The sequence below is a fragment of the Macaca mulatta genome, chromosome 18 (genome assembly GCF_049350105.2).
Source record: "Macaca mulatta isolate MMU2019108-1 chromosome 18, T2T-MMU8v2.0, whole genome shotgun sequence".
Classification (NCBI taxonomy): domain Eukaryota; kingdom Metazoa; phylum Chordata; class Mammalia; order Primates; family Cercopithecidae; genus Macaca; species Macaca mulatta.
Genome location: NC_133423.1, coordinates 42371773 through 42392751, shown reverse-complemented (window position 1 = coordinate 42392751; position 20979 = coordinate 42371773). Strand labels below are relative to the sequence as shown.

Here is a 20979-nt window from a genome sequence, read left to right as displayed (position 1 = left end):
TGAGTCTTTCACACACTCTCCGCTTCTAACAGCCTCTTCTCTTCTGGAGTCCGCCAGTAAACAGAGCCACCCGGGGGAATTCCTAAGCACGTCTCGGAGACTTGGAGGAAGGGAAGAGCAAGCAAGCAGCACACTGCAAAGAAAACTGATAACATTCTGTCTCCTTAACCTTTTCCACACAGAGCCCATCTGAAAGGAAGCCAAGCTTTATTAAATGACAGGAGTGTAGAAGGCAGTTCAGATATTCAGTCTGAGAGTCAAAATTGCCAAAGTAAGTTATTTCAAGAAAGAAATTATACTAGGCCTGAAACAGAAATCATGGGGGAGGGAAGATGGGAATAAGGTGCTTAAAAAGTTTAAAAATACATCTCCTCTGGCCAGAGGGAACAGCATGAGTGAAGGCCCAGAGTAATAGCAGAAGAGGCTGCAGAGCTGAGTAGGAGGCTGTTTTTTAAAGGTTTAAGGTAGTATATCAGGCAAGAAAAGAGGATCTGGAACAAGGTGAATAAGGAAGAGAAAAGGGAGACCAGGGTGAAGACCTTGCATGGAGACTTCATGGGACTTTGACATCTGTTAGACTGGGAAGTGAAGGAGACGGAAGAATCAAGGGTTAAACCATGCGGTATGGTGGCCACTAGCACCGCTGGGTATCCAAAATTAACTAAAATGAAATAAAATTCAGAATTCAGTTCCTCACTCCCACTAGGCATGTTTCAAGCACTCAATAGCCACATGTGACAAGCGGCTCCCACGCTGGATAAGGCAGATGACAGCACATACCCGTCATCACAGGGACTCCCCCTGCACAGCAGGTTAGAGAGACTCTCAGGCTTCTAGTCTGGGAGATCAGGCCTGGTGGGTGGAGGAGATATCAGGAAATGTTATGCCTCTTACTACAACAGAGACCAATGAAAGAGGAACCATTCTTGGCGGGTGGCAGGAGATGAAGAGTGTGGTCTCAGACATGCTGAAGGCAAGGTGGATAACGAAGCTGTAGTAGGCTTGCACAAACACTTGTCTGGAATTTAGTAGAAACCAAGAGGTACAAAGATCATTGAGAGTTCTACAGATTCGGGTGAGGTCAGCCACAGGAGCACGGACAGAACTGGAACAAAGTTTCAAGGTCAAGGTAGAAACCAAAGTTGGATCAGAGCAGGTTGAGGAGTGAGGAAAAGGGGAGCAAATGTGAATAATTCTGGAGGCTCAGCAGCAGAGGGCAATGTGAGAAACAGCACCATGTTCATGTTCTGTTGTTCAACACATAATGTGAAGTCTTGATTCTTCAACACAAGAAAAGCCTTTCCTGACCACTCCAGCAACCTTTCCAAGTCTGAATTTAACACTTGCCATGAGATGTACTCGTGGCTACATTTAACATTCTCTATTTGATTCAAGTATGCACATTCCTGACCACCACTGTAAGCTGCATGGGATTGGGGAACTCCATTTTTTTCTCTTGAGACCTCCTGGACAGCAGACAGGTGGCACTCAGCAAGTGTCTGTCAGCCTGTCTGCTACATGTAAGCTGTCTGGGGAGTGTAAGTCCAGTTAGTCATCATGCTGAAGGCCACAGATCCCCAGGCAAGGCCTGGCCCACCCTGTTCCACCTGAACCTCTAAGGCTGGGCTGGACAGGCTAATGCCCAGCAGGCACTTACTGAAAGGGGAGCTTCTCATCATTGGGCTTGATGCAGCGGACGTAGTGAGGGGTCGTGGCATTCAGGGTCTCCATGAGCAGATGCAGGGAGGTACGGAACTAGAGAGACAAAAGCCAGTGCTTGGTTATTTTTAACAAGTTGTGGATGTATGAGAAAGAAAAAACTCATATGTGGGTGGTGGTAGTTATTGTTACTATTATATTATTAATCCAGAAGGATGGAAGAAATTTCAGAGACCTGGGGTAAGATTCCAGCTCTGATGCTGCTATCTTGGCTGTGACCAAAATCAAGTCCTTCCTATTTAAGTGTTCCTCAAATTACATGGGGAAGAGACTGCCCCCTAATGTGCCTAACTCCCTGTGCTGTGGATCAAATAAGATGAAAGGTGGGCAAATACTGTATGAAAGACTTGCTCACTGTGCACTGGAAGCCTGTTCTTCCTAAACCTGAGGACCTGGGGCCCTGACACCCGATGCCCAGGCATCCTGGAAATAATTTGTTGCACTAGATGTCCAGAATGGCAAATTCATAGGAATAAATGTTAGGTGGTGGCTGCCAGGGACTTGGCAAGCATTCTTTTCTCTCCAGAGACATACTGGGCAGAACAGCCACAGAGACCCCACAGCAGGAGAAGTTGCTTTTGGTCTCCTGATCCACAGCTTCCTTAAGCCTCCTCTCTAACCTATACATTCCAGGCCCTCCTGTCTCCCACACTGGGTGTCTGTGGCCCTGCGGCACAGCCCCACCACAGGCGTTAACATACTTATGGAAGCTACGGTCGGCCCCTTCCCTCCTCCCTCTGTTAGTTCCCTGTGGTGAAGGTTTTGGAGTTTCTTTCTTCTAAGGACACAAGATTGAGCTGGGTGGCTGAGGCTACTGACTTCAAGGCTACTGTGATGGCCTCCCTCTCATCCTGCCGCCATCCTTCATCTACAGAGAGGCCAGCCCTGCAATGTGCGCCTGGGCCCAGAGCTCTTGGTCCAGGGCTGACCTGGTGGCCAACGGTTTTCTTGTGCTCCTTGTTGGAGGCTTTCATGGGGGGTCTGGCAGAACGGATGCTGATCTTCGAAGATGACCCCTTCCCAGAGGTGGTGGCAGGAACAGGGTCCTTGTCATCATGAAACAAGTCAGCCACTAGTGGGAACTAGAAACAATCACAGAAAGAATGATGAAAATGAGATCTCCTGAACCTTACATGTTTCCTCTCAAAGCTGCTTTTCAATATATACCTGAGAACTGAAAACACACGTCCACCCCAAAACCCACACACCAACGTGCACAGCAGCATTACTCTCAAGAGCCACAAAGTAGGAACAACCCAAATATCAACTGACCATCGGATAAACAAATGTGGGACCTCCACACAATGGATTATTCGACATTATGAATGCATTCAACAATATAAAGAAATGACCTCCTGATCCATGCCATAACATGGACACACCTCGAAAAAATTACACCAAGTGAAAGAAGCCAGACACAAATGATCGTATAGTGTGTGATTCCATTTACATGAAATATCCAGGGAATAGAAAGTAAGTTACTGGTTGCCAGGGCTTGGGGGAGAAAGAGGAAGAGGAAGGAGAAGAAGGGAAGAAAGGGAGTGCCTGCTAAGGGGACAGGATTTCTTTACGGAGTAATAAAAATATTCCCAGACTTATAGTGGTGGTGACTGCATAAATTGGTGAACATACTGAAACACAGTAATTGTGTGCTTCAAAAGGGTGAATTTTATAATGTATGAATGACAATTCAATTTTTAAATGGTAGGAAAAAAGTAGCTTTTCCATACAATCTTACTCAATCTTCGCCTACAAAGATGGGCAGAACTTCATTTCCTTGTGGTGTGGTAGGAGGTGGCTACACTTTAATACACCTATGTTTAAGCTCTATTTTTCTACATTGTTGCATCTTGTCAAGTTAACTTCCCTGATACCTGTTTTCTCATCAGAATAGGGATAAGCCTATGCCTGTTACCTGGTGTTGTTATGAGTACTAAATAAGAGGTTAGTATCTTCATCTGTAACAAGGTGAAGATGCAGGCCTTGAATGAGGCACTGGTGACAGAGTCCCAGCCATCAAGATGTTCAATCTGACAGAAACAGTCCTGCCATCATCCCTTGGGGAAGTCAATGCTGGGGCTAGAATGAAGTATTACAAGGCTTTTACCACACTCCTGCAGGGGTGGGGGGGAAAGACGGGGGGAAAAGACGGGGGAAAGACGGGGGGAAAGGCGGGGGGGGGAAAGGCGGGGGGAAAAGGTGGGGGGAAAGGTGGGGGAAAGGCAGGGGGAAAGGAACACATAGGCCCCATTCACTAATCCCATTCGCTAACCACTTCCAATCTCAACAGAAGAGAGGCTAAATGCTAGTGCCTCAGATGCTAGGCTCTGCGCTCCTTCTTGCCTACCCTGCACCCTCTTTAACCCCCATTTAAATGCATGGCTCCCCTCTCCTGCCACTGTGTCTGAACTCCCTAGTCTAGTATCTGAGGGCTCCCTGATCGGATCCCACTCACCCCTCTCAGACAATACCTTGCAAAACCATCCAGCCGGTCACGTTGCTGTCCCACAGGCACAATGCTCACTGCTCCTGCCTCTATACCTTTGCTTACTGTGCTATTCTTACCTGAAATACCCCCACTCCTTTCTCTTCTGTACTTATCCTGAGAGGCCCCTCTTTCAAGGTTGAGCCCTGTCCCTCCTGTGACCCTCTCCCAAAGCATCCATCGCTCCTGTCTGTGTCTCCCACAGGCTCTGTGGTGCCCTGGGACGCCCCCCCCACCCCCCACCCCGAGGTCTGTGCTGAATCCTGAGCTCTACACTTGCTGAGACTTCCCTTCCTCCCAAGAACAAGGGCTGAGGAGAGAACTGAATGAGAGAATCCATGTAAGCATGTAGAATAGTGCCCAGCATGTAGGGCTCAGACATTATCTAGTTTTACTTTTACTAGGGGTTATATACATGAGCAATCTTTTTTTTTTTTGAAACAGAGTCTTGCTCTGTTACCAGGCTGGAGTGCAGTGGCGCAACCTCCACTTGCTGAAAGCTCTGCCTCCCAGGTTCAAGTGATTCTCTTGCCTCAGCCTCCTGAGTAGCTGGGACTACAGGGGCACACCACCATGCCCAGCTAATTTTTGTATTTTTAGTAGAGACAGGGTTTCACCATGTTAGCCAGAATGCTCTCCATCTCTTGACCTCGTGATCCGCCCGCTTTGGCCTTCCAAAGTGCTGGGATTAAAGGCATGAGCCACCATGCCCGGCCTATATGAATGATCTTTCTAAACCACATAAGTACAGATGCTTAAGAAATTGTATTTTTGATCTGAAGAAACAACATAGAATTTTAGATCTGGAACAACTGTAAAGGTCAACTTTCACCTCCATGTGGCAGTTGAGGATATAGACGACTGGTGAGAAGGAACCTACCGGAATCCTGCTCCAACCTCTGTTCCCTCCACCACCAAGCACAATGGCCAGCACCAGCTCTCAAAGGGCTGCTAGTCAAAGGCTGAGCCTGTGCTAGAACCTCGACCTCTGGATGCCCAGGTCAGAGCTTGTTTCAATACATAAATATAGCCTTGTCATTTAAACCCACAATATCAAGGAAGTAGAGATATAAAAGGGCTTCAGACATAGCCTTGACTTTTGAGGTACTTGCAATAACAATGAAATACATAAGATAACACTTCCATGAAACATTTCTCCAGCTGACATCATCTCCTGAGACTCGTAGGAGATTCAGGCTAAGGCACGCTACCTACTGAAGAGGCAGCATCATCTTCAGGTCCCATACAGTAGTGACAGCTCATGCTCTGGTGATGCTCTGCACTGCCGAGACCTTCAATAAATTAAGGTCCAGCCTAATGGAATATTTACTGAGCACTACAAAGGCTTTCATACCAAGAGTATCATGCCAAGAGCTTGGAAACAAAGAATCACGTAAGAATAGGTACAAAGTTCACAAAATAATTCACTATTCTAGGTGTATTCAAAAAGTCCTAGAAGCATATCAAAACAAGGCAATGCATATGAGCTTTTTCACATTACACTCTACAGTGGGCCCCAGCTCATCTCCCTCCTGCCGTCAGAGATACCTGACAGTACAGAGTCATGATGTCACATTAGCACATTACAGTGTCTAGGCAGAGTAGCCAGATGGTGCTGGTGGCACACTAGAACTGTTCTCAGAACCTGTCAGATTCAGGTGACTTAGCACACTCAAAGGCAGTTTCTGCAACCTTATTAGGTACCTTTGTGCTGGAGTTCCAGGGTGATATGACCAGGAGTATAAAACACACGATGACCATTCCATTCCCATGGGGCTTCTTGCAACCTGACCTCACTTAGGGCAGGCATAAGACCATTAGCAACTACCTAAGTCACGTCCAAGGAGAAACCGGAGAGATGCAGACACTTTGCTCAGTGAACCCCCCTCAGTCTGATGACTCTGGTATTTTTCACATATTAAAGTAACTCATATCACTTCTAAGCCTTTTGGATAAGATCAAGCACAAAGCAACTTGTATGAATTCCATGGATCCAAGGGTTTGTTTTCAGCAAGGCTTAAGCCTCACCTTATGCAGGAACACTTCACAATCGCAGTGGATCAGTATGAGTGTGCCCACCTGCACATACATACAAGGTTACAATGCCTAATGCTTAAAACAGCACCTAATGCTGGTGAAAATTATAGGCTAATCTTCTACATCAAGCATTTTAAACTAAAAACAAACAAAAAAATTAGCTCCTCTTACCTCATTCTTAGTTATTACAAAGTTCATACATTTCAGGAGTTTCAGTTTTAGAGTCAAGAGAAATTAACACAAGTCAGTGTTTTGTTTTGCACAGCACAGGAGCTAGTCTAATGGGTTATAAAGCAATGAAACAACCATGTACATGTGCACCTAGATGCACAACCATGCTGGAATCAACATGTGTCAGTTTCACTTTTCCCTTGCACTCCTCATTTCCCACAGACACAGCAACCATTAGAAGCATCCAATTTCCATTTTCCACCAGAGTGACTTGCATGCAAATAAAAGTTACAGCTCCTTAGTTCCCTGACCTGGGTTCTAAGTTCAGTCTAAAAGCACCAACCAATGATCTTAAGGCCATCTCTGGTGAGCAGCTCAAGCCCATTCTCACTGCTGGCTATTCTGTGGCTACAATAGGCTGCTGACACCAGGATTAGCATGAGAGAATGCTACCATATTCCTAAGCAAAGCACACCTCGAATCCCTGCCTCAGGGCATGGAAGGGATAATCCTATTTACAACATGCAGCGTCTAAACATCTCCATGGAAGGAGATAAAGAGACAAATCCCTGCTAAGGATACTGATGATACTGTTGTCAGGCAGGTACCCGGGAGGGTCCCCCAGTGAGATCACTAAGGATGCCCCCAAGTATTAGCTGCCAACAGGTGACAACTCTGTTCCTATTCTCAGCATCTTTGAAATAAATCTTCCTCCTCTCTTCATGCATGGTATTTCAAAATCATAAATATTGTCTTTTTAGATGGCAAGGTAACTAGTAAGCTGTCAGAAATAAAAACACAATTTAAGATCTGTGGCTAAAATCCATATGCCAACATCATAAAAAAATGATACTTTTATTAGGTACTCAATTCCATGTGCAGTCAAACAAGAGAAAGTAAATACTAGGTCACTGACTGTTAAGAAACTAGATTGACTAGTTTGCTCATTCATTCATTCATCCACGCATTAACCCATCAACACTTACTGACTCTCAAATATGCAACCAATGCTGTGCTAGGGACTGGCAACACAAAAGTGTTATAGAACAAGCCTAGCCTCTTCTATATCATGGAGCTTATGGTCTAGCATGGAAGTAGAATGCTAATGAAAATAACCCACAATTAAAATCATAATGACAAGAAGATGAATATCCTAAAGGAAATAAACAAAGATGCAACTGAATCGGGGGTCTGGGATGTGGGAAATGAAGAAAGGATTCTCTTAGGAAGGGAAGTCTGAACTGTAGGACACTGGATGGGGAGGACAGCACATTGTGGGGTGGAAGTAACGGCACCTATGAAGGCACTTTGTGTATTCGGGGGGGTTAAGATAAAGCCGGTCAACCTATAATGTACACAGTGAGAAGGAAGTAAGAGGGACCAGCTCATGTAAGCCTCAGTTAAAAATTCTTATTTTTATCCTAAAAGCAATGGGAAGTCATTAAAGGGTTAAAATAACAGGGGCTAATATTTATTGAGCATGTTAACTATGTCTGACACACATGAACTCCTCCAAGCCTCCCAATGGTGTAAGCACCATTGCACTCTATTTTACAGATGAGAAACTGAGACTTAGGGCCCAAGATCACAGAGCTGTAAGTAGCAAAGTCAGGATGTGAACCCAGACAGCCTGGCTCCAGAGTCCAAGCAACAATACACCACAGAGAGTGGCATGACTAGAACCAGAGATGGCAGTTCTTTCTAAACAGATCCCTGGCTGCAGCATAAGGAAGAGCCCATTGCACATGAAGCCCTGTCCTGGGTGCCTAGAGGAGTCAAGAGAGACCAGGGAGACCAGAAGAGCTTACAACCTAGCAGGGAGCTCAGAAGTAATGAGGTATAGCAGGAAGGGCATGGGACTGGGTCAGGAGACCTGAACTTTAGATATGACCCTGCAACTTGATAGCCGTGTGGCCTACGGCAAACTCTCAGGCTTACTAGATCTTAACTTGCTCATCTATAAAAATGGAAGAGCTGACCAGACGATTCCTTTAACTCACTCCCTGACCTGGACTCCTGCATTTTCTTATACTCGAACCACTCCATCCCCTGGCTTCTATCCACCAAGCACACAGCTATGTTCAAGCTTCTCTGCTGCTTCAAACCCCTCCCTGCTCAGCCTGTCTCTCCTCTTACTTTACCACTGATTACCTCCAGCAAGGCGTCCACAGATGGACACCACCCTCCACACCGCTCCTCCTCAAACCTGCCTCCACCAGATGGCCTCCTCCCTGTACTGCTGAAATGTGCCTTGAGAGCAACTCCAGTGCTCATCAAGTCCAATGGCTAGAAGAGGTGTGGTTTCATTTTTGATCCTACTCGACCTCTTCAAAGCCCTCCGCGCCACTGGCCCTCGCCTCCTTATAAAGGTCCCTTCTTGAGACTTAGCAGTTCTGCTTCCTCCAATCTTCTCCCTGCCCAACTCCCTTCCCAGAACCTCCCACGGGGCTTTTTCCTGCACTTCCCTCCTTTGCATTGCCATTTTCCAGAGCCTCATCCTCACCACTTACCTCAGTCCCTGAGGACAGTCTCCCCCAGGCCATGGCTCCAACTATCCCTCCCAGATCCTGCCACTCCAGTCTGGATCTTTTCCCATTACTACGATCCACAATTCCAGCTCGCTCTTCTTCCCTCTAGGTGTTCCACTGGGAACTCTGAATTCAATACAGCCCAAACCACCTTCACCCACTGACTTCCTAGGTTTAGGCTAGGATCCTGCCCTTGCCCTACTTCCTATATTTCAATCAAGTATGCAGTCCTTTTTTTCATTAATGAAGAGTCTGCTGCTCCAGCTCAGGACTACCCAGCTCTCTCCTGGATCACTACAGTCACCAAAAGTGTGAGGGTGTACCTCCGGGCACACCTTCACCCAAACACATTCCACCCAACAGCCAGAGTTTTCTCTGGATGCAAACCTTATCCAGCAGCCGCATGTTGAAGGCCCATTTGTTTGTCCTCACTGTCTATGACAGAAAGCCACAGATGAACAGTATTCAAGTGAACTAAACACTGACAGTGGCAGGAACAGAATGGGGGGAAGGAGCGGAGGAGGGGACAAGGGGAGGAGAGGGGAGGAGAGGGGAGGAGAGGAGAGCCGGGCCTGGGGGCTCCATGGACCAGCGCCAGAGTGCCAAGACACAGGTAAGAAAGGACAAAGTGGCCCAGTCAGACTGGTGCTGAGAAAGTTCCATGGGGAAATAATGGAAGGCTAGAGGCAGGTTCACATTTTGAAGATGTCATTGTGATTTATGCCAATCTGTCACGGCAAAGCAAAACATTTAATAATCATATTAAATGATTCTAATTCATGTACTTTCTGAAGTGAATTTTCAAGATGTTTGAGACATGGGTAGAAGTTAACAATCTGCATAACTATACTACTAGATGGTGGGGAGGGGGTCAAATTTACAGAAATCATTCATAGTAGCTTTTACTGTGAAAAAATATATTAAGCCCTAAGGTCAGTAACAGGTACAGATTGAGTATCCCTTATTCAAAATGCCTGAGACCAGAAGTGTTTCAGATTTTGGAGAATTTACATTATACTTACTGGTTGAGCATCCCTAATCTGAATACCCCAAATCCAAAATACTCCAGTGAGCATTTCCTCCCATCCACGTACTAACCAGGCCCGATCCTGCTTAGCTTCCGAGATCAGACAAGACCAGGTACATTCAGGGTGGTATGGCCGTAGACATACTTCCTTTGAGTGTCATGTGGTGCTCAAAAAGTTTCAAATTTTAGAGCATTCTAGATTTGGGATGCTTGATGTGTATGAGAAAATCACACTAGGAACCTGGAAATCAGAATCACCAATAGGAGGATTTTAAGATTTCAGCCCCTTTCTCCTGCTTCCATTAGAAAGGCTATCTGTGCTTTTAGTTTTATACATTAAACAGGGAATTTGTAACTTAAGAGCAGAAAGTAAAAATTGTCCAAGGCAGATTTGTACCTAAGCTGGCACCATGCTATAATCTGGATACAAATATAATTAAGGTTTAGTCTGAAGAGTTTGTATGTTATTTTAAAAGCTGGGTTTTCATTTAGGTTCCTGCTATTGAGACTGCATTTGGAAGTGGTAGAATCTGGGATTTAGAGGAAGATGACTGTGTTGGAACATTAGTTCTCAAAAGGAGGGGTAGTATGCTTCGTATTCTATTCAAAATTTGTTTTATAAACTCAATGAACATAGAAAGAGATCTAGTTTGATGACAGGACTGAAAGACTAAGAGATACCATGTTCAACGCTGGGCTGTAGACAACCGCAAAAGACCCAAGCAAGAAATACACATTACTGACCCCATCCACACCCATCCCTTAAGAAGACTGGGCTAGGTAAAGACACCTCACCCGAGGAGTGTCCCAACTCTACACAAGCTCGGAGTCACAGTGAAAAGTAGTCACCAAGCTCTTACTTGACAAAGGACCCATACAAAGGATCACATTTCTGAGTGAAAGGAAGAAGTTTTTAAATTTTTATTTTTTAATTGACACATAGTAACTGTACATATATGGGGTACCTAGTAATGTTTTGACATAGGTAGTGTATAGTGATCAGATCAGGGCAACTGACGAACTCCAATTATGTGTTTAGAGCTATTAAGCAGTCTGTTTATAAGCTGACTGAGCAGTAAGAGAGCTGCCACAATTTACCTTAGGGCAGTCACCTGGGCATTTCTCACAATTTTCCCCCTTCAAACTCAAACGCTCAAGGAAGGACCTCCAGACAAACCCACACTTTCCTGTCACTTGTTTAAAACCTGTACATAGGGACTGGCTTTGGCATTCTCTGCTATTCATTTCTATATATAGATTTTAAAAGCCCGGAGCAAATCGAAAAGGGACTAAGAAGCATGAAAAGACTTTCTAAAGGCCATTTGGCAGTTTAGAAAAAGTCAATTACAGCTGACACATAGCTGTTACCTTGGAAATCACACCTACTCATTTGTGTGTATAAGAATATAAAAGATATTTCCTCTGAAACAGACACATAAAGCTAAAATAAGACTCAGTACAAGAGCAGTTTGATTGGGGTCTCTTCCCCAGAATCTTTTCTTTTTAAAAAAAATCTATGGCTGTAAACGTAATAAACACATTTTCCTTTCAATCAATTCTTTTTACGTGACTAATGGTATCCTTTGGAGGGAAAAATCTCTGACATTTAGATGAATATTTTAAAAGGGTTTTAAATAGGCTTTGGAGGAAAAGTCTCAGTACTTCACTTTGTTTGGAAGACAACATGGACGCTTCTGTATTATAAAGGAGACGATATTGTTTAGTCAACTAAAAAGTTATCCTATATCGTGTCCGGCTTAGTTTAAGTATTGCTAGAAGCTTTTCAAATACCAGCACATTTAAACAGGAAGCACTCAAAGTACATTTGAGAACATTTTGTAGTATGTTTATTATCTCAAGCTCCTATATAGAAAATAAGTTTAAAAATTAAAAGTAAACGTAAGATTTTTAAAAAGCAAACTTATTTGGTCAAAACAAGGTATGTGTGTATAACTTTAAAAAAACATATCAGCATGGAAAGCAATGGATATGTGTGCTTGTCATTCCTTGACAAGCCAAAGTCAAGCCATAAGCAGCAGGAAGGAGAAGGGGAGTGAACACCAGGGCCTTGTCTGAGCTGTTCCTCTGCTGTAATTTGGGTACCAACAAGACCAAGGTTCAGTCCAAAATCTAGGTTTTAATTGTAGGTCTCTGTCACTGAGACTGCATTTGGAAGTGGTAGGATCTCTGAGATGCAGAGGGGGATGAGTTTGTTGGAATATTAATTCTGGGAAGGAGGTGTAGGGTTCATGAACTCAGGGTAGGTGACTTTGGGTCAAGGTGGCCTCTGGACCACATGCATCTCAAGATCCCTTATGCTGGGATAGAGTGGAAAGATGGCATCGGGATGCCTGCCCCATAGCCCAGAAACGCTGCCCAATACACCCTCACTGCCCAGCACATGCTGGCATAAACATGTGACCCACAGCTTGTCCCTCTGACCTATGTGTAGTGGTGGTCAGGAATAGGAAATCTTCAGAGGAAAAACATTCTCCTTTTAAAGTGCTCTTTTTTTTCCTGGTTGATAAATTATTCCTTTTCATAATAAATAAAAATTGGAAGAGAAAATCTCCATCCTTTAGTATTTAAAGCAAATGACTCTGTTAAAAACTTGAAGTCATGTTTTAAAGAGGCATTTCTTAAGTCTATTTATAGCTCTGATAGCTGAGAAAGCAATTAGCTACATTACAACTGCTCAGGCAATGGAACTGGCTTCACTAATTACATTCTCATTAACACCATGTTATTTCACTGCTCTTAGTGGGAGTTCTTCGAACATCCCTTTGATTGGTAGAGTATATGGGTATCTTCTATCCCCTACTGCTTAATTATTCATGACGACTTGTTAATTTCTTATCAAGGATGTCACCCGACGGAAAAAAAAAAAAAGTCTCTCATAAAAGTACTTTAAGTAAAATTATGAATTTACAAACAGGATTTGAGATTTAGCTGCGCTAAATGAAAAACAATAAAAAATTAAGCATTACAACTTTAATGTAATGACATAGAAACTTGTATCTTTCTAGGTTTTCATTTTTCTTTAATACGGAGTTAGAAACATATGCCTCATACGGCTACTATGAAAACTAAAAATTTTAAAGAAAATACAGCCACTCACTCAGTAAATGATGAGCTTTAAAGATACTAAAATGACAGATGCTGCCAGACATGCCCATCTGCCTGAATGGTATAGAGCATACTTACAATCACTCTTTGATTTGCAGCTGCAGTCTGTGTATAGCCCATCTGCAGGTTTATGGTGATACAGCATCAATCTTTGCTTTCTGTCTTTTGAGACGTCTGAAACAGGCTAGGAGGGGCTCAGGCCAGAGAGTTCTCAAGCCCTCCTCCAGCTAGTGTCTGGTCGGCCAGAGCCCTTCTTGGTCAATCTCAGTGCTGCTACACTGCATCTCAGGGGTGTTGCTGGGATGGGGACAGGGGTGGCAACAAGGTCACTGGCTCTCTAGAAGTTTTAGCTGGGGAGCGGGAAAGCTAGCATTGTGGTTGGTGGGCAGGATAGAGAAGGAGGAAGTTGCATTTCAAGAGTAGATCATACCTATTTTGTCCTCCAACTGAGCAACATCTATACACTTTTGATGTGCATACTCTTTGAACCATCATCAATCCACTTCTAAAATTTTACCCAACAGACATAATTGTACAGAAGTATGCAAAGATATACATAAAGGATATTCATTGTTACATTATTTGAAATAGCAAATTATCAGCAGTTGTTTAAAAAAGAGAAATAGATGTGTACGCATGTGGAAAGACAACCGAGATACAACGGTAACTGAAAAATTAAATTACAGAGGACTATGTGTCTATAATACAGTTATTTTAATCTTAAAAAGATGTATCAACATGCAGAATAGGGTACATTCTCACCCACCAAAAGATGGGTCAAGGAGTGGGAAAGAAGACTTATTTTATATATTTCTACACTATTTTTATTTTTTTGAACTTATGTTTAATTTCTAATAAAAACCCAGTACCTGCAATCTAAAACAATATTCTTGTATAGAAAAGAGCTAACACAGCAGGCCTGCATCTGCTATCCTTAGAAAGGCTGCTTGACCCCTGGCTGGTGTCAGGGGAACTTGGATTTTCACCATTCCCTGGTAAGAACTGTTCATTGTGCCTAAATTGCTCATGCAAACAATATCGTTTATGTTGAGCATCTGCTTTCCTTCTGGGATTTTGGAATTTTGGTTTGTGCTAGGCTAAGGGTGCCTATAGAATCAACCCCAAATAAAAACCCTGGCTGCCTGAGCTCAGGTGACCTTCCCTGGTAGGCATTTCAAAAGAAGTGTCATGACTTGCTTCTAGGGGGAATTACATGCATCCTGTATGACTCTAGGTGGAAGGGACTCTTGGAAGCTTGTGCCTGGTCTCCTGGAGACATTACCCCATCCACCTCTCCCTTTGCTGAGTTTGCTGTTTACTTTTTGCTGTAACAAATTATAACCATAATTATATGCTGAGTTCTGTGAGTCTTCCTAGCAAATGGTTGAACCTGGAGGTGGTCTTGGGGGCCACCAACCTACCCTTATCATTCTCTTCCACAACACCTTCTTCTTGACCTTCTTAACATTTCCATAATTTGTAATTAAACTGTGCATCTTTTTCACTAAGTTCCATGAGATTAACTACATGTGTTGGTTACCACTATATACTACACAAATATTCAATAAAGCTGTTAAATAAAAATAGGGAAAAGCAGCTCATCTATTAATAAAAGATAACCTGCTGGAGAGTGAGTATAACAGAGTTTTCCTAGCACCACTCCTTTTTAGATTCTGGAATCCCCGAGAGTCACTCAAATTAAGATGCTCAGAAATCAATACAATGGCAGAATCAGACTCTGTACTAAATAAAAAGTACCCACCTCTCTTCCCTCCATCCCTCGTTTCTGCTCCTAATCTGAAAGGAGAAACTTCTACCAAGACAACAGAGTTTTCTGGCCCTATAGGTCATCACTGGCCTCCAGGCATCGTAAGAGACCATCATGAGGAAGGGGCTCCTAGTGCTCAGACCACTTCCATCTACTTTCTTTCCCTGTGCCTTGGGGCTCCTCCCTATGTCACCACCCTCATGAAAAAATGGAAAAAGTCATATTAACCACCACAAACTGGAGATCTAAAAACTTAGGGAGCTGCAAGGTCAAACTTGCACTGAACTCCAAAGTGATATTTACTTTTACCCAGAGCCAATTTGTCCCAGTGATGACTAATTCTCTGATGTTCCAGATACCCAGAGATCACACTGGGCAGGGGTCTGTTATTGGCAGTCTGCATGCTGTTAGCGACTCAAATCCTCCCTAAACCCCTCACCACGTGATAGAACTGGGTTTACTTGGCTTTATGTCCTGAGTCCATTTTGCTGGATATACTTTCTCCATTCTATCATCTCATCCTATTGCATTCATCTAAAGCTTATCACAAAGAGAACTTAATCTGCCATTTCCACAATGTTATCAGGCCCCTGCAGTGAGTTCAGTATCATGTGGTCTGGGAGAAAGCCTCCTAAATCCTAGGAAGTTCCCCTACCCCTGGCCCCAGGCTTCCTCTGCAGGGCTAAAGCCAGCAACAGCATCTGCATCACAGTAGACTTTTTGAGTGCCGGCGCATATGTTTCCCCTGACTGCATCATCCTCTCCCACTGCTCCTTCTCTCCTTTCACAGTTACCTGTGTGTGTCTTCATCTGCCCACTCACAGCCCATTAAAAGGGGAGCAACCACAGTGTAGACTCTGTCTTGCTCACCTTTGTGTGAAAATGGTGTGTTTAGGGCAGGGCCTTCCAAAGCAGGTGTTTAATAAAGATATGTTTGGGTGAATTGGTGCCTTCTTTCCTCTACGTCTAGAATGGACACAATATTTGCTACCTTTTCCTATGCTTGGAAATAAATAAAATTCTGATAATAACAGAGAAAGAGTCCAAAGTAGTAGATTGAAGTGTTCCTTAAATCCCACCTTCTATTCCATTAAATTTCTGCTTATAGAGAGGTTCTATAGACCGCTCAACAAATTAAATGCAGATACTAGATGTGATGGGGTTTAAATAATCTTACATCTGCAGGCAGGGGACAAAGGACAGATGACATGACGGACACCAGCTACATTTCCATCACTGCACTCACCATTCTCTACCTGTCACCTCCCATGCTCCCCTATCCCCTCCATTAGCAGGCAACTTTCCCAGTTCTCTCCCCATGCCCCTACACTCCTTGCTTTCTTCCTTCCATCAGGCCATACTAAAGTGTTTTCAGACAAGATCGGACACATTCACGGTGGTATGGCCATTCAAGTGTTTTCATACTGAAATGACCGACAAGTCCCTTGGCCTCCTCCCTGCCCAGCATCTCTGTCTTTCCGCCCTAAAGGGGTTGCATCACCACTCCCTGCCCAGCACTGGCCACGGGCATTCCTGCTCCACTCCCCGCTTCTGACGCTCTTTACCTTGCTGGCCTTCAGGATATTGATCTGCTCTTCATACACCGTGTCTCTGTTTTTCTCCAGAAAACCATCAGAGAGGTACTCCACCTGGGGCCACAGCAACCAGAGAGAGACACAGTCGTTAGTGCTTCAGCAGTTTCTCAACCACTTTCATCTCATCCATGCAGCATTTTCTGAAAAGAGCTGTGAGTAGATAGGAAACCCACAGATGTTGCCACTTAAAATGCAAACCCAGTAAGTGGTCAGGATTTACGTACAGGGAACTGACTATTCATTTTGTGGAAGAAATTGTTTTAAAGGGAGTTCCCATAATAAAAGGGTTCTTTAGGGCTCTATAAATGCAGCTTCTCAGCCACATCTCAGACCCAATGAATCAATCTGTATTTTAACAAGACCCTAGGTGATTTATGCACACATTACAATTTAAGAAACACCAGGCTAGTGCATAGCAAACAGAAATCCACTTAGAAAAATTCTATGCACGCACCAGTTACTGAGAAAGCAGCCCCCTGGAGAGCAGCCACACTGGCTTCAGGTAAGAAGCCAAACCATTCGGTACTTTGTTTTCAGCTCTCCCTTCTCTCTCAAGCTCCGTGAGGGTAGACTCTTAACGGCTTTAGAATTTTTATATATATATATATATACACACACACATACACAGACATGTATATATATAGACATGTATGTGTGTATGTATATATGTGTGTATATATGTGTGTGTATATATATATGAATGGGCAACTATAGCACCCCCTGTGAAGTTCTGCCTTGTGGTAAGCTTGGTATCCCCTAGAAGTAGAGGGGTGGGTAAAAGAGGACGGAAGGGGAACCTAGCTGAGGCTTCAGGCCATTTGCATTCAGAAGGGACAGCCTTCTCTCTAGGTCTAGAGCCCAGTAAGTCTACTTAGAGAGGGGCCAAGGGAATACCCAAGCCAACAGAGAGGAGAGCCACCTTGTCTGCAAAGTGGACGATGATGAAGGCTGTGTTGGACATGCGGGGCTTCTGGAAGTGCTGGCTGCTGGAGTGCCGGTCATAGAGCTTCTGAGCCCAGTTCTGGTCAGTTCCTTTGGGGACCTGCAGAACCACAAGACAGGGCAGAGTGCTTTGTGAGGAGGAAGAAGGAAGCCCTGGGTTGCAGCAGAGGGATGGGATCAGTAGGCCAGCTCCATGAAGGTTGATTTAGCCCTTGAACTGGGACCTTAACTGGACGGTGCAAAGAACAATTCAACCACACATGTTCAGGATCCTGCCACGGTGTGCCCTCATCCCCTGTGGGTTGGCTCCTGTGGGACCTGTGGGAGCAGCTGAGCCTGCTGGTTGGCAGACACTGCAAGAGCTAGGGAGGATAAGGGTGAAATCTAAGGTCACAGGAGCGGAGTCACAGCCTGCAGGACCACCTGAAGTTACTTCCCTGCAACCGGGGCTGTGACATCAGCATCACAAACACATCCACCTGCAGTGCCAAGCTTACCCACTCACCCAGGTGAACTCCTGCCACAGGAAAACCTACCTTCCCTCCCTAAATTCACCTAAATACCATAGTCCAGGTCTGGCTCAACTCTTTCCTTTCCTGACCACTGCTGATCTTGCTTCTCTCTTCTTTGGGATTCCTCGCAGTCAAGCTCTTACACGTGCCCTAGCATATTGTGCACCCCTGAGTTTTGAGTTTCGTCACTACAAACTGTAAGTTTGTTGGGTTCAAGGACTGGCTGTGCCTTACGTTGCTTATGTGTCCCTGAAAGAACTTAGAACTGGGCTCTGGCCATGCAGTGGGAACTAAGTACCTAGTGAGTGATCTACATGGTGCTAATCTCTGCATCTCCCACTGTCTAAAGTCAGACTTAGAGGTTCCACTGCATTAAGAATTCTGAAAGGCGGCCCCTTTCAATATCTTTATGGATGGCTTTAAACGTAAAAAGCATCTTGCTTCATTGAAAATATAACAGAGTCACTGTAACTACCACTCAAATTGTCAAGGATGACAGCAACTCTTCCAACAGGAAGGTGCTCCCTCTTGTCATCCCTGGTCATCGCTGCACACACCTACTGACCAGAAACAGTCCAGTCCTCAGTGACGGGTCACTAATTGACCTGCCCTTCTTTGGTTGAGATTGCATATTTGGATCAGGAAGGGTTGAAGGTGACCCTTGCACTAGCCGTTTACAAAGAGATTTTTATGGTAAACTAATAAAATCCGCGCCATAAAGAAAATGCTTACATACTTGGGAACCAATTTCTTAAATCCTTTGTAAGCAAATTGATTTTGCTCAAGATTCATTTTGGCATAACTAATATTGAATACTCAGTGCTAAGCATCAAAGGAAGTTCAAGAAAAGAAAACTATCTTGAAGGAGGCTATTAATTGTACTGGGCAGACAATAAAATATATTTAATTCAGCACTTTCTATATATACTGTTTTATATTTGTCTCCAAGCATTCTGTGTTTAGAACCACCGGGTGTGAAGGAAGGAGGGGTCTTCCCAGCACGGATGTCAGGACTGGCTGGGCCAGAGGATGGGCACAAGAGGGACCTAGAAGGACTGGCAAAACTGAGGCAGACAGAACCATGGTGGGAAGCCCCACACAGGCAAACACGTAAAATTGGCTAGGAACAAAATCATCTTGCCTTGGAGATGAAATTGGACTTCTGTGAGAAGACTCCATAATCCTACATATTCAGTAATTCAGATTGGTGTGAATTGATAAGCAGAGGAAACGAACAACCAAGGTCAAGTGTATCCATATTTTCTGACAAGGATCAGTCTCTCCTGTTGCTGCCCACTCCATCTCCAACTACAAATAAGGGCCAGCAGGAATTAACCATGATCAAGAGTCTCAGATGATACAGGTAGTGCCCACAGTGCTTACTGTTTGCCAGGCCATTTTCTACACATTTTAGATGTATCAATTCATTTAACCCTCGAACAATCATGTCCGCTAGGTGCTATGTTTGTAAGCATTTTAGAGATAAGGAAATGGAGACAGAGAGGTTAAGTAACTTGCCAAGGTCACATAATGGGGAAGTACTAGGTTGGTGCAAAAGTAATTGTGGCTTTTGCCATTAAATAGCAGAGCTGGGGTTCCAAGCAGAACAAGTTAACTCTTCTTGCCTGACAACAGAGTTTTAAAGGGCACCACAAAAGCAGAATAAGGTAGAAGGTGCTTATCTCCAAAAATCTTTCCACAGAAGTAGATTTTAAACAGCCACAGGAGAAAGAAAAAAAATCTTATACTTTGGTAGCTTCTGGGTCATGGATATCAGTAGCTCCATAATATGCAGCTGAACGGAATCGTTTATAAAGGAAATCCACATACAGCTTATATGAACTTCTTTCTGCTCTTCTCAAAGCAATGCAGAGAGAGCACTGAGCCAGGAGCCGGGACTACAGCTCGGTCCTCATCTAGATAGGTTCTGTTCCTCAGAGGCCTAAATCCCTCTGACCTTATGGTACTGACCACTGATCACATCAAAAAGTAAAGGTCCCATCTGTATTAAATGCCCTGAATAGGCAAATCCATACAGAAAGAAAGTAGATTAGTGGTTGCCCGGGGCTGCAGGGGGGCAATGGGGAGTAGCTGCTAAAGAGCTTTTTTAGGGGGTGATGAAAATGTTCTAAAATTGACCGTGGTTGGTAATGGATGCACAACTTTGTGAACATACTAAAAACCACCAAATTGTATACTTTAAGTGGGTGAATTGTATGATATGTCAATTATATCTCATTAAAGCTGTTAAAAATACATTAGACCTGATTCCACTCCTTGCTAGTAAAACAAAATAGAAAAAAAAAAAAAAAAAAAAAAAGGCAGGCATGGCAGTGGGGGAGTACAAGTTCTGAGCTCCCTAAGCCCCTCTCAGTGTTCCCTGTGGAACTCTAGACAGAACTGTACTCTCTATCACAGATGTTGCCATTGCTGGCCTGGGACAGCTTCTGAGGCCAAAGCCTGCCCCCAACAGAGCTGCTGATAGGAGCTGACTTTTAAGGACCCCAAGGACAACCAGGTGCAATGGCTCACACCTGTAATCCCAGCACTTTGGGAGGCCCAGGTGGGAGGATGGCTTGAGCCCAACAAGTTTAAGACCAGCCTGGGCAACAACACAGAGAGACCTCATCTGTACAAAAAACTTAAAAATTAGCCAGGCATGGTGGCACTTGCCTGTAGCCCCAGCTACTGGGGAGACTAAGGCAGGAGGATCACTTGAGCCCAGTAGGTCAGGGCTACAGTGATAACTGTGATGACACCACTGTACTCCAGCCTGGGTGACAGAACAAGACACTGTCTCAAAACAAACCAAAACCAAAACCAAAACAAACAAACAAACAAAAAAACCAGACCCCAAGGCCAGTTATTCTATGTCTGCTTCTTTTCTCATCCCTGTCTTCCTGGGCCACTGGCACCAACCTTCCTGGTCACTCACTGTCTCCTTCCATTCCATACTTCAAGCCTTGTACCCCTGCTGACCTCTCAAATCATTGTACCATAAGTACCTCTGGATCCCCAGGCTCTTTAAGGAGTACCCTCTGGCCCCTTCCCTCTTTGCCACCACAGAAA

General features: G+C 44.3%; 1 protein-coding gene across 3 annotated transcripts in view; it reads right to left on the bottom strand.

Annotated features, from left to right (window-relative positions):
* MYO5B (myosin VB) overlaps positions 1-20979 on the bottom strand; it is a 397560-nt gene that overhangs the window by 119662 nt on the left and 256919 nt on the right. For all 3 annotated transcript variants that reach the window (XM_015121932.3, XM_015121933.3, XM_077975469.1), the window contains exons 13-16: positions 17376-17498; positions 16427-16510; positions 2649-2801; positions 1658-1755 (exon numbers count right to left, since the gene is read on the bottom strand). In XM_015121932.3, the coding sequence (XP_014977418.1) occupies positions 1658-1755; positions 2649-2801; positions 16427-16510; positions 17376-17498 (458 nt within the window). The remainder of the gene's footprint in view (positions 1-1657; positions 1756-2648; positions 2802-16426; positions 16511-17375; positions 17499-20979) is intronic.